We start from the raw sequence: 24372 nt of genomic DNA, 5'->3' as shown, positions 1-24372 counted from the left end.
ATCAGTGTTTATCACCCTGTCTCTCTCTCCTCCCTGCTGTAGCGACCACCACAGAACAGTGTTTATCACCCTGTCTCTCTCTCCTCCCTGCTGCAGCGACCACCACGGAACATTGGTGTTTATCACCCTGTCTCTCTCCTCCCTGCTGCAGCGACCACCACAGAACATCCGTGTTTATCACCCTGTCTCTCTCTCCTCCCTGCTGTAGCGACCACCACAGAACATCAGTGTTTATCACCCTGTCTCTCTCTCCTCCCTGCTGCAGAGACCACCACAGAACATCAGTGTTTATCACCCGGTCTCTCTCTCCTCCCTGCTGCAGAGACCACCACAGAACATCCGTGTTTATCACCCTGTCTCTCTCTCCTCCCTGCTGCAGCGACCACCACAGAACATCAGTGTTTATCACCCTTGTCCGTGTTGCTGAAGCTGCAATATAATTACAGCCATTTCTGACAGAAAAGTTGTTACCGAAATCCTTCATTTGTTTAGCAAAAACCTTCCTTATTCCCTCAACCTGTAAGCATCTCACGCATGTAAGCAATAGGCGCTGCCCTAAAGCATATCAAAATCACAATAATACATTGACTATAACAAATACCGTGACAGCAACATTTGACAGCTAAATGGATGCAGAGGACGTGACAAATGAACTGGAAACGGGGGAATGTTTACTGGTTACTCAGGAGGTAAAGGGGAAGTCAGATTATGTGGAATAAATGTGACTAGTTATGGAAAATACTGGAGATCTATAAAAAAGAAGGTAAGGAGCCAGCACTGAGTGCATATTATATAGTGCCAAACAGGTGCTGATAGATTACAATATACTTTTTTTCTGGCCGTTTGGAACAACGTAAACAACACCAAACAAATGATAAGCATACCAGTGTCTGTTGTCACGTTTTTTTGTTTGTTTGTAAAAGCCTTTATTACAGCATAGACTAAAAAAGCGTTGCATTAATTTGTGAAAGCAATTTCCCGAAATGGAACGGTTTACATGCTTTAAGGCTAATTATTCAATGGTCGCTTTTGTTATTTTAAAAACAGAAATGCTTGATTGCATTTCTCATCAGGAATGACTCGTGTGCTTGTGTGATGACATGAACAAATAATTGATTGATACAGTAGCCTACATAGAAGTATTGAAATATAGGCCTTAGTAAATGACGCTATTAAAGACTAAGGATGTGCTCTTAGGCCTACAGATCGATGGTGCTGTACTAAGCCTACTAATGATAATGACATGACTTATTATTATAATGATCTTAAGAATAACAATAAGAAGGATATCAAAGGGGGAAAAATAAGGGTTATTATATAATTTTCCAGACAATTTGGAACAGTGTAAAAACAATCGATCTGGTCTAACGAAAAAAAGTGTAAAGCCTTTAGTACAGCAAAGATTAAAAACAGCCAAATTTGTGAAATAGTTTATCCGACGTGTGGTTGTGTGAGGCTTGGTGCTCACGGAATCAGTAGGCTATTAAACAAACACTCAGACAGGCAACAGAAGCAGGATCTGTCTTATTTCTGGAGATATGGATGATTTATTTTACCTTTATTTAACTAGGCAAGTCAGTTAAGAACAAATTCTTATTTACAATGACGACCTAGGAACAGTGGGTTAACGGCCTTGTTCAGGGGCAGAATCACAGATGTTTTCAGCTCGGGGATTCGATCTCGCAACCTTTCGGTTACTGGCCCAACGCTCTAAACACTAGGCTACCTGCCGCCCCAAACTTAACAGTTAGGCTATTGATTATAGACCTAATGAAGATGGGGTTTCCTCCTTCCTCGTCTGCTAACTCCACCGAATCGTTCTCAACACATACATGCTGGATAACTGTGCTATTATGCACATAGCAACATGGTCTAGGAAAAGGCACCAATTCAACAGCGAACTGATGTGTTTCAGACGGACTCTCTAATCACCGCGGACAGCGACCGCTTTTCCAACGTGAGAGAAAGTGCATGTTATTAAACCAATGTTTTATTAGTGTTGTTCCGTTGTTCTGACAATATAACACAATTACAGTAGCACGTCTTAGACTGATGGACTGGACCATCCCCACGGCCTCCACAATGGATCAGTCCACTCAAACAGGAGCCAATCAGAAAGGTGACACCACGAATTATTATATATTTTTTTACTAAAGAAATATTGTACGACCAACAGCCAAACAATGGACCAGTTGACTAAATAGGGTCAGCCCTGAGACAAAGCCTATAGGCACTCACTCAGCCACGGGGTGGCTCTATCCTAACCTGTGTGACATGATGTAAGGTGCCTTTATTATAAAGTGGTAGGGCTGGGTGATTATGGCCAAAATCTCATATCCCGATATATAGCATTTTCTGTAAAAGTAATGAATAAACAGTTTATATAAAACGACCACATGTAAAGGCCTATTATTACATTTTAAATTAGAACTCAAAAAGGTAGTTACTCATTTGATTATTTCTCCTTTTATTTAGAACCTTTTTCAATTAAGCATGTAACAAAATAGAAAACACTACCCAAAAAATATAGGCCTTAAATATATTTTGGGGGGCTTCCCTGTTTTGCATGTTATTTTGGCATTAATACGTGTCACATAACACTCGACCCAAGGTACCAAATTGATATGTGTTAACACCACCATGTTTAAACTTGTATCGGATATTGTGTGTAGATGAGTGAGAGAAATCTGTAATCCATTTTGAATTCATGCTGTAACAACAACAACATCTGGAATAAGTCAAGGGGTATGAATACTTTCTGAAGGCACTGTATCAGAGGCCTGCAACACCTGTTCTGGACAGCCCATCCTCATGGTGTGCAGGCTCTTGTTCCATACCAGCACTAACACAGTGGGTTCAGCTAAATCAAATAACCATAATCCTCAATTTAGCCCTTATTACTTGACATTCGTATGGGTATGAATACGTTCTAAAGGCAATGTAGCTATGGTTTATGATATGTCCCTTTGGTATAACCATGACCTGTTTGATATGCTAATGCCCTCCTTTGTCATGTTTAGTCCTGGCAGTCTCATACATGTGTGTAAAGCCTAGTCATATGGCATTACTTCATGATTTATGCACCTTTTGTCGATGTTTTCCTAATGCGTTTCTCTAGTCTCTCTTCTAGACCGCTACCTTACCGTGCTACCGGCCTTTTCAAGCCCCAACTCCAACCCTTCCCCATATGCAACTGTGTTTATTATAAATACCCTCAACGTGGATTATCAACCTCCATCTCCTAAATGTGTTCTGACCGATGCTGCAACACCCCGGAACTAGCCTATACAGTCCACATAGTCCTTTTATTTTTGAAATCGTAGCTACTGTAAGTAGTATAGCTAGTACTAACTAATTTGGGTGGGTCTACATTGGGGCTATTGAAGTGATGAGAAAAAAATGTAATGTCGACTTCTAGCTAATCTCGGTTACCCAGAAGTAAATGATCGCTACACCTTAGGTGGTGGAAAATAGTTCAGGACTGTTGCTCCTCTTCATCACTGCTAGTAAACAAAACAAGCTAACGTTGGCTAGCTAACAGTAGATAGGTTGTTGGCCCTCAGTAGCGGTTAATCTTCCAATGAGGTTTTCACTGACGATTGATAATGGAAGCCAGACTTTATTCACGCTCATAAATAGTTCAACAGATCATAAACTCACCTTTAAAAATAGCCCTTGTCGTCAGTTGCTTGGTTGAGTAAGGACACGCGACGAAAAGAAGCAGGAACGTAAGCTTCCGTCCGCGTTTCTAAAACGGAAGTGGCGTTATATTTGTGCTGCCGTCAGTTAGATACTGTAGGTATGGAGCTAGCAACTCAACGGCTTTCCAATAAATCAAAAAGATATAAGGCAGCTGAAAATTATATAGTATTGATACTTCTTCCACTACCAAAACGCTACATAATTAAATAGTTAAACTATAAAAAAAGGGGCAGGACAGGGCAGTCACAGAGCAAGCTAACAAAGTTAGCATCGTTAGCATTGGTGTGTGGATGTTTTGTTTGCAGCAGTGGTACTAACATATTAATTACCATGTGCCATCATTTGTTAGACATCCAGAGTTTTTACCTGATACTAAAGAAATTATTACATGTTACCCAGAGTTGAAGTGATAATACAGGGTAAGTAAATACTGAGTACTGATGACAAGTAGTGTTCATGTTAACGCAAGAACCCCTGCTCTATTGTTACATAACAGTTGCGGTTGGTAAATGCTATTTACATAATAACATGTGTTTGCATGTTTTACTTCTGTGGTTTGAAGTCGACTTTCTTCTAAAGCAACAGTCCAGTGTCAGGCCTGTGATACTTTAACCAGTGTGTATTCATTTTATGACCAACAGAAACCCTTCCCACACTGTGAGCAGTGAAAAGGCTTCTTTCCTGTGTGGCTCAGCTGGTATCTATTTAAGGTCTGTAAAAGAGGGAAAACTCTTCCCACAAAAAGAGCAGTAGTTCAACTCGTTCCCTTTGAGTTACTTGGTACATCTTTAGTTTGCTATTCCCCCATTGACCACAGGGGTAAGTTTTCTTTCTTTTGAGAGTCTGTTGGGGTGATTTAAGGTAAATTGGACAAATAAAACTGTCTCTGCAGTCTGAGCAGGGGTGGGGCCTACAAGTGTGTCTTCAACTCCTTTGGCTCATAGAAACTAGTGAAGCAGTCCATGCAGTGGTGATGTTTCTGTCTTGAGTTCCTCCGTCTGTGTTGTTTATGGTTTCCTGATGCTGTGGAACTGTGCTCACTGTCTGAACCTGGGTTGGAGATCTCTCCTGTGGGAACATGAACAGATATGGGGTTAGAATCAGAAACAGCATTGAAAGGGCTAAAGAGCGACTTCCCCTAAAAAAACAAATTCCTTTGAAAACAGCCTGTGGCATCGATATAAGTCAGAAACATTTAGTCTAGTGTCACAATTCACTACAAATTGTAAATAGGATAATTATGGTCTTTTTTTTTTACCTTTATTTAACTAGGCAGGTCAGTTAAGAACTAATTCTTATTTTCAATGACGGCCTAGGAACAGTGGGTTAACTGCCTTGTTCAGGGGCAGAAAGACAGATTTTTACCTAGTCAGCTCGGGGATTTGATCTTGCAACCTTTCGATTACTAGTCCAACACTCTAACCACTAGTAATGACTTTAAAACAGTTGAGTTTAATGGCTGTGATTGGAGAAATGAGGGATCAACAATACTGACCTAATGAAAGATTGAAAAGGAAGCCTGTACAGAACAAAAAATATTCAAAAGCATGCATCCTGTTTGCAATAAAACACTGAAGTAAAACTGAAAAAAATTTAACAAAGAAATTAACTTTATGTCCTGAATACGAAGCGTTATGTTTGGGGCAAATCCAACAACACAACACGAAGTACCACTCCTCATATTTCCAAGCATGGTGGTGGTGGCTTCATCATGTTGTGGGTATGCGTGTCATCGACAAGGACTATGGATTTTTTTTTAGAATGAAAATAAATAGAATAGAGCTAAGCACAGGCAGAATCCTAGACGAAAACCTGGTTCAGTCTGTTCCAACAGACATTCACCTTTCATCAGAACAATAACCTACAACACTTATGTGCCTTTTACTGAGGAGTGGCTTCCATCTGGCCACTCTACCATAAAGCCCTGAGAGCTGCAGAGATGGTTGTGCTTCTGGAAGGTTCTCCCATCTCCACAGAGGATCTCTGGAGCTCTGTCAGAGTGACCATCGGGTCCTTGGTCACCTTCCTGACCAAGGCCCTTCTCCCTCGAATGCTCAGTTTGGCCGGGTAGCCAGCTCTAGAAAGAGTCTTGGTGGTTCCAATCTTCTTCAATTTAAGAATGATGGAGGCCACTGTGTTCTTGGGGACCTTCAATGCTGCAGACATCTTTTGGATCTGTGCCTCGACACAATCCTGTCTAAGAGCTCATTTCTAAAAAACAGTTTTCGCCTCATCATTACAAGATATTGTGTGTAGAATGAGGACTTAAAACAAATTTATTTTAGAATAAGGCTGTAATGGAACAAAATGTGTATAAAGGGTAAGGGGTCTCAATATTTTCCAAATGCAAATTTATAATATTAGAAAGGAACTTAGGGATGGCAAGTAGCCTAGTGGTTAAGAACATTGGGCCAGTAGGTTGCTGGTTCGTATCCCTAAGTAGACTAGGTGAAAAAAAATCTGATGTGCCCTTGAGCAAGGCACTTAACCCTAATTGGTCCTGTGAGTCGCTCTGGATAAGAGCGTCTGCTAAATGACTAAAATGTCTAATGTAACTAACTTCCTTTCTCATGTCACGCACACACAAAGGAAGGAATCAGGTCACCTCATGGCCTCATCAAGCATGAACTATTACTCAGGTAGTAGCATACTGCTTCTATGGGAAATGAAAGGGGTGAAAAGGGCAGAGGAGATGCGAATAGGGAGAAATAACATGGGTGTTTTCATTAGTCGAATTCAGTTGCAATACGTTGGGTCTGTTGCAAAACGTTTTGCCACTGAAACCGTTTACTCCAAACGGAAAACGATTTGCATCAACAAGAATTTCTATTGGACAAATTAAAAGGGATACTTCGGGGTTTTGGCAATGATGCTCTTTATCTACTTCCCCAGTCAGATTAACTCATGGATACCATTTTTATATATGTCTCTGTGTCCAGTATGAAGGAAGTTAGAGGTCGTTTTGTAAGCCAATGCTAACTAGCATTAGCGCAGCTACACCATAGACTTCAAGTCATTGCGCTAATGCTAGTTAGAAACTTCCTTCAAACTGCATAAAAAATGGTATCCACGAGATCATTTAACTCTGGGGAAGTAGATAAAGGTCTTAATTTCCAAAATCACTAAGTATTCCTTTAAGGTAGGTCCCCTCCCAGTTGACTAAATATTTAGCAAAAATAATACAACTAATCAATACCCCTGGTGTGGAGGGAAGGGCCTTCAGGGGTATCCAAATAGATTCAGCTGCAAACTGACCACAACCAATCACAATCATTTCATACCTTGATTACATTGGGACATGATCACATCTTTTTTCAGTGTAATCATTTGAAATTCCTAAATTAAACACCTTTCTAGTGATTTGTTTTTTTCTTTACCAAAAATAGAATCCCCCCCAAATAATAATATAGATACTCTGAAAGGCCCCCCCCCCAAAAAAATCACTTGCTGGATGTTTATTGAAAAGGTAATCATTCATTTTGGAAGCTGCCTTGCAAGATATCACTCTGGTCGACGGTGAAGTCGGCTCAAATCAAAGGTCACGTAGGTTAAGTACGTGGGGTAATGAGTAAGATGTGTTGACACATGCAAAAGTGATTTAATTTTTTTAAATAAACAGGCTGTCTTCCCAATACAAACTAGTTTGAAAATTCAAACTATGTACTTTATGGAAAATATCTGTATGTTTCTGAACGATGCGTCATGCAGCTTTATTGACAATATGACCAAGTAGCGCAGATCGCGTTTCAATAGGAGCATCCCTCACCGGCTTCACTCGGGTCACGTGACGGACCACAGCCCAGTGTAACCCAGGCCAGTTTAATCAAATCCCCTCCTAAGTGTCACGACCCTTCACCACAAGTTGATTTAGCTGAACCTGCTGTGTTTGTGCTGGGATGGAATTAAAGCCTGCACCACATGTGGATGGGCTGTCCAGAGCAGGAGTTACATGCCCCTGATATACTGTTATTAACTGACAGATGTCATTAAGAAGTTGAGTAAACTGTCATTATAAAACTGTTATTGTACATATGTCGTATTTTAGCAGGGCCTTGGGAGGATCAGATAGTAACTCCTGATCCAATACATTTTAAGGGTGCTTTAAACGATCAGTCTGTGCTCGCAAAGTAGTCTTATCACCACAGACAGGCGTTTGGCTGAGACACCCAGAGCCTTGGCTGAGACACCCCAGCGGCTTGGCTTATGTCAGCATTTCTTTTTACATGAATCAATCCATTAAAATGTCACAGACAGTAAAAATCTAAATCTGGATGTGAAATGTCAGATGCTTGTGGCATGGATCCACAAAACCACCAGTCTTGGCTCGGTTAATTCAGATCTTATTTCCCAGGTCACATCTCTTTCTGTAAATCTATGACGGTGTCAGCAATGTGAGGACCTCATGGTCGACTAATTAGGTCAAAATAATGTGCTGGCCTGTATCGGATCTCTCTGTGGTCTTCAGTATAGGTATGAGGTGTTCAGCATGCAGTGTGAAGTCAATGGAGGACTAAATGTAATATTAATCTAATACATTTACAAGGAGAAACAGTTGGATCAAATGGGGAGCTGTTGTGTTTTTCAGCAGGATTTACAGATCTTTAGACAAACAGGTAGTCAACAGTATTTCCCCCTGCCAGTGACCTTCTCCTAACATGGCCGTGATCCAAAACTGGGTGTCAGAAATACATGCAGCCTGAAGTCGTTTATAGAGTAGTGGCCCGAGGGCACACACTTAATGTGTTGTGAAATGCAATGTTTTTATCTCATATAACTGCCTTATTTTGCTGGAGCCCAGGAAGAGTAGCTGCTGCTTTGGCAGGAACTAAATGGGATCCATAATAAACCCCAGGAAGAGTAGCTGCTGCTTTGGCAGGAACTAAATGGGATCCATAATAAACCCCAGGAAGAGTAGCTGCTGCTTTGGCAGGAACTAAATGGGATCCATAATAAATACAAATACAAGCCCGGTTATGTCAAGTTGGCTGGATGTCCTTTGGGTGGTGGACCATTCTTGATACACATGGGAAACATGAGCAGGAAATACCCAGCATCGTTGCAGTTCTTGACTCAAACCGGTGCGCCTGGCACCTACTACCATACCCACTACCATACCCACTACCATACCCACTACCATACCCACTACCATACCCACTACCATACCCACTACCATACCTACTACCATACCACTACCATACCCACTACCATACCCACTACCATACCCACTACCATACCCACTACCATACCCACTACCATACCTACTACCATACCACTACCATACCACTACCATACCCACTACCATACCCACTACCATACCCACTACCATACCCACTACCATACCCACTACCATACCCACTACCATACCCCGTTCAAAAGTACATAAATATTGTCTTACCCGTGGCACACATACACAATCCATGTCTCAATTGTATCAAGGCTTAAAAATCCTTCTTTAACCTGTCTCCCCCCTTCACCTATACTGATTGAAGTGGATTTAACAGGTGACATCAACAAGGGATCATAGCTTTCACCTGGTCAGTCTGTCATGGAAAGAGCATGTGTCCTTAATGTTTTTAATTTGAAGGCAGCTTAATGTGAATACTGGACAAGAGGTGTGTAGACTTTCACTAGCGACTGTATATACAGGTTTAATATGTGAATTCTGACCAAATAGGTTCAATATTGTAAAATCATTTTAATTGTGGTAATATAATGACCCAAGTATCTCACCTGCATCTGGATGGAGTAGTCCTGCTTGTAATTGCAGTAGTCCTGCTTGTAATTGCAGTAGTCCTGCTTGTAATTGCAGTAGTCCTGCTTGTAATTGCAGTAGTCCTGCTTGTAATTGCAGTAGTCCTTTGCTGTTGTTCAGGGATTGATTTGCACTTTTTGCACCAAAGTACGTTCATCTCTAGGAGACAGAATGCATCTCCTTCCTGAGAAGTATGACGGCTGTGTGGTCCCATGGTGTTTATACTTGCGTACTATTGTTTGTACAGATTAACGTGCTACCTTCAGGCATTTGGAAATTGCTCCCAAGGATGAACCAGACTTGTGGAGGTCTACAGTTTCTTTTTTCCTGACGTTGTGGCCGATTTCTTTTGATTTTCCCATGATGTCAAGCAAAGAGGCACTGACTTTGAAGAAAGGCCTTGAAATACATCCACAGTAGAGGTTGACCGATTAATCGGAATAGCCGATTAATTAGGGCCGATTTCAAGTTTTCATAAACAGTAATCTGCATTTTTAGAAACCGATTATGGCTGATTACATTGCACTCCACAAGGAGACTGCGTGGCAGGCTGACTACCTGTTATGCGAGTGCAGCAAGGAGCCACGGTAAGGTGCCAGCTAGCATTAAACCTATCTTATAAAAAACAATCACTAGTTAACTACACATGGTTGATGATATTACTAGTTTACCTAGCATGTCCTGCGTTGCATATAATCGATGCGGTGCCTGTTAATTTATCATCAAATCACAGCCTACTTCGCCAAACAGGTGATGATTTAAGAAGCGCATTCGCAAAAAAAGCACTGTCGTTGCACCAATGTGTACCTAACTATAAACATCAATGCCTTCCTTAAAATCAATACACAAGTATATATTTTTAAACTTGCATATTTAGTTAATATTGTCTGGCAACATGAATTTCTTTTAACTAGGGAAATTTTGTCACTTCTCTTGCGTTCTGTACAAGCAGAGTCTGGCTGCCTGGCTCGTTGCGTACTGTGTGAAGACCATTTCTTCCTTACAAAGACCGTAATTAATTTGGCAGAATTGTACATAATTATGACATAACATTAAAGGTTGTGCCATGTAACAGCAATATTTAGACTTAGGGATGCCACCCGTTTGATAAAATACGGAATGGTTCCGTATTTCACTGAAAGAATAAAACATTTTGTTTTCGAAATGATAGTTTCCGGATTTGACCATATTAATGACCTAAAGCTCGTATTTCTGTGTGTTATTATATTACAATTAAGTCTATGATTTGATAGAGCAGTCTGACTGAGTGATGGTAGGCAGCAGCAGGCTCGTAAGCGTTCATTCAAACAGCACTTTCCTGCATTTGCCAGCAGCTCTTTGCTGTGCTTCAAGCATTGTGCTGTTTATGACTTCAAGCCTATCAACTCCCGAGATTAGGCTGGCAATACTATAGTGCTTATAAGAACATCCAATAGTCAAAGGTATATGAAATACAAATGGTTTCGGGAGAAATAGTCCTATAACTACAACCTAAAACTTCTTACCTGGGAATATTGAAGACTCATGTTAAAAGGAACCACCAGCTTTCATATGTTCTCAGGAAGGAACTTAAACGTTAGCTTTTTTACATGGCACATATTGCACTTTTACTTTCTTCAACACTTTGTTTTTGCATGATTTAAACCAAATTGAACAGGTTTCATTATTTCTGAGACTAAATAGATTTTGATGTATTATATTAATTAAAATAATTGTTTATTCAGTATTGTTGTAATTGTCATTATTCCAAATAAATATATTAAAAATCGGCCGATTAATCGGTATCGGCCCTTTTTGTTCTCCAATTAATTGGTATCGGCGTTAAAATCATAATCGGTCGACCTCTAATCCACAGGTGCGCCTCCAATTGACTCAAATGATGTCAATTAGCCTAACAGAAGCTTCAAAAGCCATGACATCACTTTCTGGAATTTTCCACGCTGTTTAAAGGCGCAGCCAACTTAGTGTATGTAAACTTCTGACCCACTGGAATTGTGGATACAGTGAATTAAGTGAAATAATCTGTCTGTAAACAATTGTTGGAAAAATGACTTGTCATGCACAAAGCAGATGTCCCAACCGACTTGCCAAAACTAGTTTCACAAGAAATTTGTGGAGTGGTTGAAAAAAGTTAATGACTCCAACCTAAGTGTATGTAAACTTCAACTGTGTGTGTATATGTATATGTATATGTATATATATATATATATATATATATATATATATTTTACTGCTCTAGCGATGTAATTATTTTTTGGATAATCTTATTTACTGTTATTGTTTTTTAAAATATTTGTTCACTATTTATGTGAGGTGCAATGCAGAGAATGCCGGAAGAATTATAATTGAATTACTATAGTGAATTATTGTAATGTTTGTTTATGTGTCAATAAGGGATGGGTTGCCAATTGGCGATTTCACACAAAAATAATGTCATTCATTCGGTAGAAACAAAGTCAAATTGATTGTCTAATTGATTAATGCATTAATAGGTGTCTCTGAAAAATTCTGATGTGAAACATTTAAATTGTAATGATATGACTCAAAAATGCCCAACGATTGAACAGAGCATTCTGTCTGGATTAATTGCCATTCTGTAACTATGGAAACAGCAACAAAATTGCTGTGGTATCGTTTTGGTATTGAGTATCGTGATACTAAACCTGGTATCGAAGTCAAAATTCTGGTATCGTGACAACACTTTCAGGAACAGTACGAGCATTAAAAGGGGGCTTTAAAACACTTGTTGATTCAAGCATAATAATCATTTTGGAATCCCCAGTGGGCGCCAAGGCACCAACTTCTCTCCGTACTCCACACCTGAACCTACCTGGGTCAGTGATACTATCTACTTCTTCATCTAGATCTGGAGCAGACACTTCCCTGTTCTCCTCTTCTTCTTCTTTCACTCCTCTTCTTCTTTGACTTGTATCTCAGCTTCCTCTTTCTTCTCCTCCACCACCTTTTCTTCTTCTTCTTCTTTAACTTCTACTTTAAGTTCTCTCTCTTCCTCTATCACAATCACATTGACTTCCAGTGTTTGGCTGCAGTCCTCCAGCTTCACTAAGACCATCTCTGGACCCTGCTGAGAGCTTCTCTGTGGTGGAACACCACAGCCAGAACCTGGGGAATCCATGGGCTTGGGTTCAGCCATAGTAGGCCCATGTGGTAGGTGGATCTGTAGGTGGTTTAGTCATAAGAGGCAGTGAAGGGTGAGTTGCACATAGCTAGCTGACGCTACATTCCAAATACATTTTCTAGTCGTAGCTTACTAGCTATAGCAAGTTGTTAAAATTACAACTTTTCTCATCACAGGTTGAGTTAACTTTAATGACTTATTACGCAATGAGACATTTAGCCAATTGTTACCCAAACATATCTATTATTTACTCTGAGGTGAAACCAGACTGCATGGGTTTTACTAGGTAGCCTCAGGCTAGCCCTTGATCATGACTCTCAGTTCCATTCAATTACACATAAGTCATTGGACGAAGGTATCTTCTGTACGGGGTAGTTTTTGATACACACCTTGTTAGGGTTCCCACACAGCCATATCTCCATGTTACTGCACGTGTTTGCAGAAGAAAAGCCCCCCCTGTGCTAATTAGCGTGATCCCAGCACCTGCGTGTAACGGAAGAAGGCCGCCTGAAACATGTTGTAACTAAAAAAAATACTGTCAGCTGCAACTGTGATAAAGCCGGTTACAACAGTACATTTTGCATTTATGAAATTATTTTTGATGTCATTTGAAAGTAGATGGCTTTATGTTTCTAAAACCGTATCGCACTAGAGAATCGATTCACGTTTATATGGAGTATTTGGCTGTTTTGGCTGCCAGAGCCAGTCTACTTCTAAAAATACCATAAGGTGCTTGGACCTTAAGAGTAAGAGTAGGCTCCTTAAGAGTACATATTAGGTTAGCTAAATAAACATCTTCTAACAAAAGGTGGTGATATATGCTTCGCCTTTTACTCTGCTGGTAACACAACAAGCTAGCTAAAAGTATAGTAGCTAGATATCTGCCCTTGGTAGACATCATTCCACAAATTTGACTTTCACTGAGGGTTTGCAATGGGAGTCGGGGTTTATTTACGCTCATAAATAGCTCAACAGATCATAAACTCACCTTTAAAAGTTGTAGAGTAGCTAAGATTAATTATCGTCAATTGTTGACAGGAAACGAGAGGAAAACTATCAGGAACGTAACTTCCGCTTTCTACTTCTCTTATTCTATGGTATAAAGGCGTTGACACAATTTGAATGTGCATGCCGCCACCTACTGCATGGTAAGCTAGAGCTAGAGAACAAAATAAATGTCAATTTGCAGAACACAATGGAATTGTCCCCCACAGTGGGCACGTCATAATACCCATAAAACCTAGCGGTCAAACACGGGAATGGTTCCAATCGTCTTTCCACCATTCATTTTTCACATAATGAATTTTACAAACAATGTCAGCTACCATCAGGGGTGAAAGTTAGGCGGTGAGGTCCGGAATAGTGGGGGAACACCTTACAGTAAAACGTGAGCCTATCACAATAAAGAAAACATTAGGTTATTACACCATTTTTGTATCATTACTGCATGTCAGAGTCATGAAAAATGAGCATAGGTATAGCCTCTACTCCAAAATGCCATTTGGTTCGACGGGAACACTGACATTTTGCCAAGGCAGAGATAAGTGGCTGACACCAAGACTTGCGCGGACAGCAGTGGAGGCATAAATATTGGCCTAATGACAATCACCAAACGTCATGACACTTTTTGGTGTTCAAATGCTGGAAATATGTTGCTAGTGGGTGAACGTGTGTGGGTAGCCTAGTAAAGCAGGCATTTGAAGTGATTGTTTTACAACCAGATGAAAACAACATGACTGGTTGTGTTTATGCCACAATAAAAGGCAATAGATTTATAAAGTCAAATGACAAATTCTTTATGACTCACAGAGATGCTATTGAATGAAAATGGATTCTATATGCAATTATATGACTAAGCCCCACGGCAGGCTGGGGCTTAGAGGCAACCGCCTAGAGCGGTAGTTTTATGAGGGCAGCATTTTCCGTGCCCAAAAAACAATGATAACTTCTCTCACACAGTGGCATGAGGGCTATTTAGGTGAGCGTTGATGCCGCCCCATAATAACCAGTTCCCACTTTTGGCGCAAAATATTTAGGTTGTCCATGCCCAGCACGACCTCTCTAGGGTGCTGTTGGAGAGACGCTGTCCTTCAGCGCTCCACCAACGCTCCATCAAATTAATTCAGTATAAATTCTGTAGTCTACGGTCGAAAGAGTAGTAGCAGAGGTGGTTTTACGGTAGCCTACAGACTGGAGACCAAATGTAGGGTGAGTATTGGTTAAGAGGGACAGCTGGCAAAGTGGGACACTTAAGCTTTGTAATGGATATATTTAAATGTATACAAAATCATAACCACCAATCAATGCCTGTGTGTTAGTGTGGAAGTATGTGATGATTTAAAAAATGGGTTCAATTGGTATGATGTCATCGTTGTGGGCGTGGCCTCCCGTCGAATGACACGTCTCTAGAGTCGTACTGGTAAGTAAAATGACAGTGTTCTGAGGTAAATAATGTAAAGGTTATATTAAAAAAAACGAAGAAAAGATATTCAGTGTCTCATTACAACATATTTTGTAATGGGATGTAATTGTAAACAAAATGACTGTAAATTGATTTCTTACTAATCTCACCTTTTGAGAAAATGTACATTTTGATATGTGTCCCAGTATGCCAATCACCTACTGTCAAACTGGGACACCCTGTTACTGTCAAACTGGGACACCCTGTTACTGTCAAACTGGGACACCCTGTTACTGTCAAACTGGTAAACTGGGACACCCTGTTACTGTCAAACTGGGACACCCTGTTACTGTCAAACTGGGACACCCTGTTACTGTCAAACTGGGACACCCTGTTACTGTCAAACTGGGACACCCTGTTACTGTCAAACTGGGACACCCTGTTACTGTCAAACTGGGACACCCTGTTACTGTCAAACTGGGACACCCTGTTACTGTCAAACTGGGACACCCTGTTACTGTTAAACTGGGACACCCTGTTACTGTCAAACTGAGACACCCTGTTACTGTCAAACTGAGACACCCTGTTACTGTCAAACTGGGACAGCCTGTTACTGTTAAACTAGGACACTCCTCTAGGCCATTTTAATGCAGAACAAATATTTTGGGGTATAATGAAATACATGTTTTCTTAACAGAAATACATTTTTTTAAAGGATAAAATGTTCAACTATATTTTCCTCAAATCTGCTGTCAGGTAGCTTGTATAAAAAGCTAGAATAACTGCATTTTAGTTCCTAGCGAGCGATATTCACAACCATACAGGTATATGTTGACAGCTGTTAACATTCTACAAGGAAAGATACACTTAATTAATGATTTAATCAGTAACCAGATCACCCACTTATCAAGAGAACATCCCTGGTTATCCCTACTGCCTATGTTCAGGCGGACTCACTAAAAGTATATTTTGTAAATAATGTCTGAGTGTTGGAGTGTGCCCCTGGCTAGCTGTAAATAATGTCTGAGTGTTGGAGTGTGCCCCTGGCTAGCTGTAAATCATGTCTGAGTGTTGGAGTGTGCCCCTGGCTAGCTGTAAATAATGTCTGAGTGTTGGAGTCTGCCCCTGGCTAGCTGTAAATCATGTCTGAGTGTTGGAGTGTGCCCCTGGCTAGCTGTAAATAATGTCTGAGTGTTGGAGTCTGCCCCTGGCTAGCTGTAAATCATGTCTGAGTATTGGAGTGTGCCCCTGGCTATCTGTAAATCATGTCTGAGTGTTGGAGTGTGCCCCTGGCTAACTGTAAATAATGTCTGAAGTTGGAGTGTGCCCCTGGCTAACTGTAAATAATGTCTGAGTGTGGGAGTGTGCCCCTGGCTAGCTGTAAATCATGTCTGAGTGTTGGAGTGTGCCCCTGGCTAACTGTAAATAATGTCTGAGTGTTGGAGTGTGCCCTGGCTATCTGTAAATCATGTCTGAGTGTTGGAGTGTGCCCCTGGCTAACTGTAAATAATGTCTGAGTGTTGGAGTGTGCCCCTGGCTATCTGTAAATAATGTCTGAGTGTTGGAGTGTGCCCCTGGCTATCTGTAAATAATGTCTGAGTGTTGGAGTGTGCCCCTGGCTAACTGTAAATAATGTCTGAAGTTGGAGTGTGCCCCTGGCTATCTGTAAATCATGTCTGAGTGTTGGAGTGTGCCCCTGGCTAACTGTAAATAATGTCTGAGTGTTGGAGTGTGCCCCTGGCTATCTGTAAATCATGTCTGAGTGTTGGAGTGTGCCCCTGGCTAACTGTAAATAATGTCTGAAGTTGGAGTGTGCCCCTGGCTATCTGTAAATAATGTCTGAGTGTTGGAGTGTGCCCCTGGCTAGCTGTAAATAATGTCTGAGTGTTGGAGTGTGCCCCTGGCTAGCTGTAAATAATGTCTGAGTGTTGGAGTGTGCCCCTGGCTAGCTGTAAATAATGTCTGAGTGTTGGAGTGGGCCCCTGGCTAGCTGTAAATAATGTCTGAGTGTTGGAGTGTGCCTCTGGCTAGCTGTAAATAATGTCTGAGTGTTGGAGTGTGCCCCTGGCTAGCTGTAAATAATGTCTGAGTGTTGGAGTGTGCCCCTGGCTAGCTGTAAATAATGTCTGAGTGTTGGAGTGTGCCTCTGGCTAGCTGTAAATAATGTCTGAGTGTTGGAGTGTGCCCCTGGCTAGCTGTAAATAATGTCTGGGTGTTGGAGTGGGCCCCTGGCTAGCTGTAAATAATGTCTGAGTGTTGGAGTGTGCCTCTGGCTAGCTGTAAATAATGTCTGAGTGTTGGAGTGTGCCTCTGGCTAGCTGTAAATAATGTCTGAGTGTTGGAGTGTGCCCCTGGCTAGCTGTAAATAATGTCTGAGTGTTGGAGTGTGCCCCTGGCTAGCTGTAAATAATGTCTGAGTGTTGGAGTGTGCCCCTGGCTAGCTGTAAATAATGTCTGAGTGTTGGAGTGTGCCCCTGGCTAGCTGTAAATAATGTCTGAGTGTTGGAGTGTGCCCCTGGCTAGCTGTAAATAATGTCTGAGTGTTGGAGTGTGCCCCTGGCTAGCTGTAAATAATGTCTGAGTGTTGGAGTGTGCCCCTGGCTAGCTGTAAATAATGTCTGAGTGCTGGAGTGGGCCCCTGGCTTGCTGTAAATAATGTCTGAGTGTTGGAGTGTGCCCCTGGCTAGCTGTAAATAATGTCTGAGTGTTGGAGTGTGCCCCTGGCTTGCTGTAAATAATGTCTGAGTGTTGGAGTGTGCCCCTGGCTTGCTGTAAATAATGTCTGAGTGTTGGAGTGTGCCCCTGGCTTGCTCTACATGTATAAAACAGGAAAATGGTGTCTGCTTTGCTTAATATAAGACATTTGAAATGATTTATACTTTTACTTTTGATACTTAAGTATATTTAAAAAACAAATACTTTTAGACTTTTACTCAAGTAGTATTTTACTCGGTGGCTTTCCATTTTGCTTGAGTAACTTTCTATTAAGGGTATCTATACTTTTACTCAAGTATGACAATTTGGTACTTTTTCCACCACTGACTGTGAGTATTTAGTACAACCAATGCATTTCAAGGTGTTCAGTCATGCATTTAAACGGCATGTACCACTTAACCTCCTTCCTCTTGGCAGGTCTCCTATAGGCGACTCTATTTGTGCTGCCATCAGTGAGCTAGCTATGTATTTAGCAATTCAATGTTTTTCCAGTAAATAAAATGTACACTGAGTGTTCCAAACATTAGGAACACCTACCTAATATTGAGTTGCACCCCCATTTTGCCCTCAGAACAGCCTCGATTCGTTGAATGCGTTCTACAATGATTCTGGCCCATGTAATGCATCCCACAGTTGTGTCAAGTTGGCTGGATGTCCTTTGGGTGGTTGGCCATTCTTGATACACACAGGAAACTGTTGAGCATGAACGAACACCCCTGCAATCCTGGCACCTACTACCATACCCCGTTGAAAGGCATTCACCCTCTGAATGGTACACACACAATCAATCCATGTCTCAATTGTCTCAAGGCTTAAAAATCCTTCTTTAACCTGTCTCTTACCCTTCATCTACACTGATCGAAGTGGATTTAACAGGTGACATCAACAAGGGATCATAGCTTTCACCTGGATTCACCTAGTCCTCTTTGTCACAGAAAGAGCAGATGCTCCTAATGCTTTGTACACTGTGTATAAAGCATGAAATAATTCATTATATTCTTGATACATTGTTCCCCTAAGGACTACTGCCACTACCAGAACACTAGAGAATGAAAGAGCTAAACTGTATGAAAAGGCCAGGCCAGTCACTGATAAAGCAAGCTCGCAGAGGGAGTTAGACTCGTTAGTGTAACTGTGTGGCTGTTTTGTTTGCTGCAGTGCTGCTAACATAAGAAGCTGTTGTTTTTTTGTTCAGTCCTGAAATAGTGACAACCATGTTTACAATACACCGTTATCATCATGACAGCTTTATAATCAATATACAATACTAAAACACAACTCCAACGCAACACTTTCAATCCTCTACTTTGATCACCATTATTTTTAGTACATAATATAGCTACATTTATAACATGATACCCAGGTTCAAATGTCACCCTACACAATAATCTAAATGAAATTGATCCTTCACCTCCACCATAATAACCATCATTTATTACCAGACATCCAGGCTTTATTACAGGATACTGAAGGTTTATAACATGTTACCAGGGTTGAAGTGGTAGAACAATCGATTGTGTAAATGCTGAGCAGTGATCCAGATGACCAGAGACAAGACTCCCTGCTCTACTGTAGAATAACAGATGAGGTGATGGCTAATACAAGACTCCCTGCTCTACTGTAGAATAACAGGTGAGGTGATAGCTAATACAAGACTCCCTGCTCTACTGTAGAATAACAGATGAGGTGATAGCTAATACAAGAACCCCTGCTCTACTGTAGAATAACAGATGAGGTGATGGCTAATACAAGACTCCCTGCTCTACTGTAGAATAACAGGTGAGGTGATAGCTAATACAAGAACCCCTGCTCTACTGTAGAATAACAGATGAGGTGATGGCTAATACAAGACTCCCTGCTCTACTGTAGAATAACAGGTGAGGTGATAGCTAATACAAGAACCCCTGCTCTACTGTAGAATAACAGGTGAGGCGATAGCTAATACAAGACTCCCTGCTCTACTGTAGAATAACAGGTGAGGTGATAGCTAATACAAGACTCCCTGCTCTACTGTAGAATAACAGGTGAGGTGATAGCTAATACAAGACTCCCTGATCTACTGTAGAATAACAGGTGAGGCGATAGCTAATACAAGACTCCCTGCTCTACTGTAGAATAACAGGTGAGGTGATAGCTAATACAAGACTCCCTGATCTACTGTAGAATAACAGGTGAGGTGGTCCTTTGCAGCTCAGTTGGTAGAGCACTGTGCTTATAACGCCAGGGTAGTGGGTTGGAGTCCCTGGACCCCCCATACGCATGGCTGTAAGTCGCTTTGGATAAAAGCGGCTGCTAAATGGAATATATTACCTATATTATAAATGTTCATGTAGACTTTTTATTTGTAAATCATCACTATGTCTAATAAATCACTGTGTTTATTTCATGAAAATAACTCCAACTATATTGTTTATCATTTATTTCTCTGAGCCTCCTTTAGCTGTTGGAATGCTCAGTCTGATTGTGGGGGCGTGTTGACACAAATGGAAATATATTTACATACACAGCCCTGATTGGTGGATAGGATCGCCTATAGACTCTAGAACAGGGATGGATCATCATCAAGATTCAGATATTTTTTTCTCCGAGGATGGTCATGGGGCCAGAACAAATTGAATACAGGAAGCCCAAACCGATAACATTTAATTAAAACATAATTTCAAACCTTGCTGACATATATATATATATGTGATCATATACAAATGTATCTTAAGCGTGGGAACAGATTTTCAAAATTCAAATCACTTGGAGCTGATTGGCTGGTGTTTTAAAGTCTAATCTCCTACAATAAAAAATGATACATTATTATATTTTTTTGACCAGAAAACTTGGGGGGCCAATCAAAACCACCCGCAGGCAGCCAGTTGGGGAACCCTGCACTAGAGCCTACCCCACAAACCTCTTCAATATATGAGGATACATATGCAAATAAAAGATGATTGGTCAGATCAGATTGTGATGTCATGCTCCGGGGCAAATACTCTATCCCACCCGAATAGGCTGAAAATCCAGGCAAATATATACACTTTTAAGTGTTGACTTTCTTCTAAAGCAAGAGAACTCTGTGCGGTGTCAGGGCTGTGATACTTTAACTGGTGTGTCTTCAGATTTGATGACTGACTGAAACGTTTCCCTACATTGAGAGCATTGGTGAGTCTTTTCTCCTTTGTGAGTTTGCTGGTGTCTATTTAGGTGGTGCAACAGACTGAAAACCTTTCCACAATGGGAGCAGTGGTGTGACCTATTTTCTGTGTGAGTTAGCTGGTGTGTCTTCAGACTTGAAAACTGACTGAAACTCTTTTCACACTGGGAGCAGTGATAAGGCTTCTCTCCTGTGTGAGTTCGCTGGTGTGTCTTTAGATCTGAAGACTGATTGAAACTCTTCCCACACTGAAGGCAGTGGTAAGGCTTCTCTCCTGTGTGAGTTCGCTGGTGTGTCTTTAAGTAGCTTGAATGACTAAAACTCTTTCCACACTGAAAACATTTGTGAGGCTTCTCTCCTGTGTGAGTTCGCTGGTGTATCTTTAGATCTGAAGACTGATTGAAACGCTTCCCACACTGGGAGCAGTGGTAAGGCTTCTCTCCTGTGTGAGTTCGCTGGTGTGTCTTTAAGTAGTTTGAATGACTGAAACTTTTCCCACAGTGAGAGCAGTGGAAAGGCTTTTCTCCCGTGTGTATTCTAAGATGATTTTTCAGGGAATCAGGTCGCTTAAAGCCCTTCCCACATTGGGAGCAGTGGATAGGCTTCTCTCCTGTGTGGATCAGCTGGTGTCTATTTAAGGTCTGTGAAAGAGGAAAACTCTTCCCACATACAGAGCAGTGGAAAGGCTTCTCTCCTGTGTGAGTTATCTGGTGTTTCTTTAGTTTGCTTGGTGCCTGAAAACTCTTCCCACATTGACCACAGGGGTAAGTCTTCTTTCTTTTGATAGTCTTTTTGCGTGGTATGAGGTGAGTTGGACACACGGAACTGCCTCTGCAATCTGAGCAGGGGTGGGGCCTACAAGTGTGCCTTCTCAACTCCTCTGGCTCATAGAAACTAGTGAAGCAGTCCATGCAGTGGTGATGTTTCTGTCTTGAGTTCCTCTGTTCGTGTTGTTGATGCTTTCCTGATGCTGTGGAACTGGGCTCACTGTCTGAACCTGGGTTGGAGATCTCTCCTGTGGGAATATGAACAGATATGGGGTTAAGGCCTTTTTCTCTCCTGTGGAAATATGGACAGATAACGGGTTAGAATCATGAACAGAACATTGGAGGGGATTTAATAGTCTTGTTGATGCAAGCAGACACACAATAAGAGTTTTAGAATCCCCTGTGGCCGCCAAGGCACAAACCTCTCTCTGTACTCCACACCTGAACTTACCTGGGTCAGTGATACTATCTAATGCTGCCTCCTCTTCCACTAGGTCTGGATCAGACACGTCCCTGTTCTCCTCTTCTTCTTTGACTTCTCTCTCCTCCTCTTCTTCTAGTCCTGTCTCCTTTTTGACTTCTGTCTCCTCATCCTCTTTCACACCTCTCGCCTCCATCTCCTTGATGACTGCGTTCTCCTCCAGCTCTTCTTTGACTTCTGTATCCTTGTGTTCCCTTTCAATCTCCATCTCTTCCTCTTTGACTGCTCTCTTCTCCTCCACCTCCTGTTTAATCTCTATCTCCTTATGGTCCTCTTTAACATCCATCTCCTCCTCTTTGACCGCTCTCTTCTCCTCCACCTCCTGTTTAATCTCTATCTCCTTATGGTCCTCTTTAACATCCATCTCCTCCTCTTTGACCGCTCTCTTCTCCTCCACCTCCTGTTTAATCTCTATCTCCTTATGGTCCTCTTTAACATCCATCTCCTCCTCTTTGACCGCTCTCTTCTCCTCCACCTCCTGTTTAATCTCTATCTCCTTATGGTCCTCTTTAACATCCATCTCCTCCTCTTTGACTGCTCTCATCTCCTCCACCTCCTGTTCTTCTTCTTCTTTAACTTCTACCTTCTGATCTTCTACTTTAAGTTCTCTCTCTTCCCCTATCACATTCACATTGACTTCCAGTGGTTGACTGCAGTCCTCCAGCTTCACTGACACCATCTCTGGACCCTGCTGTGAGCTTCTCTGTGGTGGAACACCACAGCCAGAACCTGGGGACTCCATAGACTTGGGTTCAGCCATGGTAGGCTAGTAGGTAGGTGGATCTGCAGATGGTTTAGTAAAAAGCAGCAGATACAGTGGAGGGTGATTTTCACTCTGCTAAGTCAAGTTACATTCCAAACACTGATTTTCTAAGGTCACAGATAGCGAGCTAGCTAGGTAACTAGCTTCCACGTTTCTCATCACAGGTAGAGTTGGCTTGCTAACTAACCAGAGACACCTAGCCAATTGTTTTCGTTCCGTATATATCTGGTATTTTCTCTGAGGTGAAATCAGACTGCATGGGTTCTACCAGGTAGCCTCAACTTGAGTTAGCTAAATAGCTACTAAAAAAGATGGTTGTACTGTATATGTTTCGCCTCTCAGCTAGTAATAGGCTGGACAATAGAATGAGTCAAAATTCACCCAAGGCTGAAAAACAGCAAAAGAACGTTGGCTAAGCTAGACCACCAGCGTGAGCCCATAGCAAATTAATGGAATCGAATGTTCGCAGAGCCTGTTTTGACTGGAGTGATGCTTAGAATTAAATTTAGCCTAAATGGCAAAAAAAAACTATCCTTTTTATTTTACCACTACAATCTGTTCCTCAGATGAAACTGGGGGAAATAGCAACTTGTGTAGAAAGTAAATATCCGCACCTCGATGGTGTCAACTGTGCTTATGTCTGCGTAATGAGAAAGTAGGGAAAAATGAAAACGTAGGAATATTTCTGGTCTAGTGATCGATGACAAACAAGCTCACTGCCCAGACTTACATAATTACATTTATTTTATTTAACTAGGCAAGTCAGTTAAGAACAAATTCTTATTTACAATGATGGCCTACCGAGGAACAGTGGGTTAACTGCCTTGTTCAGGGGCAGAACGACAGATTTGTACCTTGTCAGCTCGGGGATTCGATCCTTTTGGTTACTAGTCCAACGCTCCAACCTGCCGACCTCAGATTTCCATGAGTATTTTTGTTGTTGTTTACATTTGAACTATAAACAACATGAGCATGTATCATTGCCAACGATAGCGAAGCAGGCATTGTGACGTGGAACAATAAGCTAGGAATAGAACGTTCGGAAGGCAGGTTGGTGCCACGGTGCTCAATAGAACTAATAGGAGCTGGCGGGGTGAAAATGTCCCTACAATAAGGCCTGTTTTTTTCGTGATTACTTCAAATTGACAGCAAGTAGTTAGGAAATATGGTCATATGGTTAAACTGGGCTCCACGACGGATGCAATGAACTAGTTTTTATCAGAAAAAAGCGTTGTTAAAAATGTTGTGTGTCCAGCCTGCTAGTAAGAAAACAAGGTCCGTAGCTAACGCTAACAGTAGATAGCTACGTTGTTGGCCCTCGGTACCCATTATTACACCATTTGCTCTGTCACCGACGATTGTCAATGGAAGTCATGCTTTAGGCGCGCTCATAATTAGTTCAACATATCACAAACTCACCTTCAAACGTTGTGGCTAAAAGTCTTTATCGACAGTTGTTTGAGTAAGAACACGCAAGGTTAAAAACCAAGGATGTAAACTTCCGGATGCG

The 24372-nt window shown here is 41.4% G+C and overlaps 2 protein-coding genes and 1 long non-coding RNA gene across 5 annotated transcripts in view; all 3 read right to left on the bottom strand.

Annotated features, from left to right (window-relative positions):
• Positions 1-4183, bottom strand: part of LOC110494878 (uncharacterized) — an 8839-nt gene extending 4656 nt beyond the window's left edge. The window contains exon 1 of one of the 2 annotated variants that reach the window (XM_036973013.2): positions 3661-4183. The gene's annotated coding sequence lies outside the window, so the exon portion shown is untranslated. The remainder of the gene's footprint in view (positions 1-3660) is intronic. The other variant, XM_090195093.1, reaches the window with a different exon arrangement.
• LOC110485385 (uncharacterized) lies at positions 3600-24372 on the bottom strand. 2 transcript variants are annotated; one of them, XM_090195080.1, is made up of 3 exons: positions 24282-24372; positions 22070-22882; positions 3600-4770 (listed from the first exon to the last, which is right to left on the bottom strand). In XM_090195080.1, exons 2-3 carry the CDS (start codon positions 22857-22859, stop codon positions 4613-4615), a joined length of 948 nt encoding a protein of 315 aa, XP_090051206.1. In that variant the 5' UTR covers positions 22860-22882; positions 24282-24372; the 3' UTR covers positions 3600-4612. The 2 variants fall into 2 exon arrangements, with proteins under 2 accessions (XP_090051206.1, XP_036804726.2); XM_036948831.2 differs by lacking the exon at positions 3600-4770 and adding an exon at positions 20341-21866.
• On the bottom strand, positions 12375-13687 carry LOC149978690 (uncharacterized). Its single transcript, XR_016485618.1, has 3 exons — positions 13582-13687; positions 12983-13076; positions 12375-12632 (listed from the first exon to the last, which is right to left on the bottom strand). It is a non-coding gene; the product is annotated as an uncharacterized LOC149978690 (long non-coding RNA).

Source organism: Oncorhynchus mykiss, chromosome 13 (genome assembly GCF_057628025.1).
Source record: "Oncorhynchus mykiss isolate SJ-2025 chromosome 13, ASM5762802v1, whole genome shotgun sequence".
NCBI lineage: Eukaryota > Metazoa > Chordata > Actinopteri > Salmoniformes > Salmonidae > Oncorhynchus > Oncorhynchus mykiss.
Note: the sequence above shows the minus strand (reverse complement) of the source record. Positions and strands in the feature narration are given on the sequence as shown.

Bases quoted from the DNA above. Each gene is read 5' to 3' on its own strand.
- LOC110485385 (XM_036948831.2), bottom strand. From the start codon at position 22,859: ATGGCTGAACCCAAGTCTATGGAGTCCCCAGGTTCTGGCTGTGGTGTT. The intron at 21,867-22,069 runs GTAAGTTCAGGT...ATATTCCCACAG, and splicing joins AGATAGTATCACTGACCCAG to GAGAGATCTCCAACCCAGGT.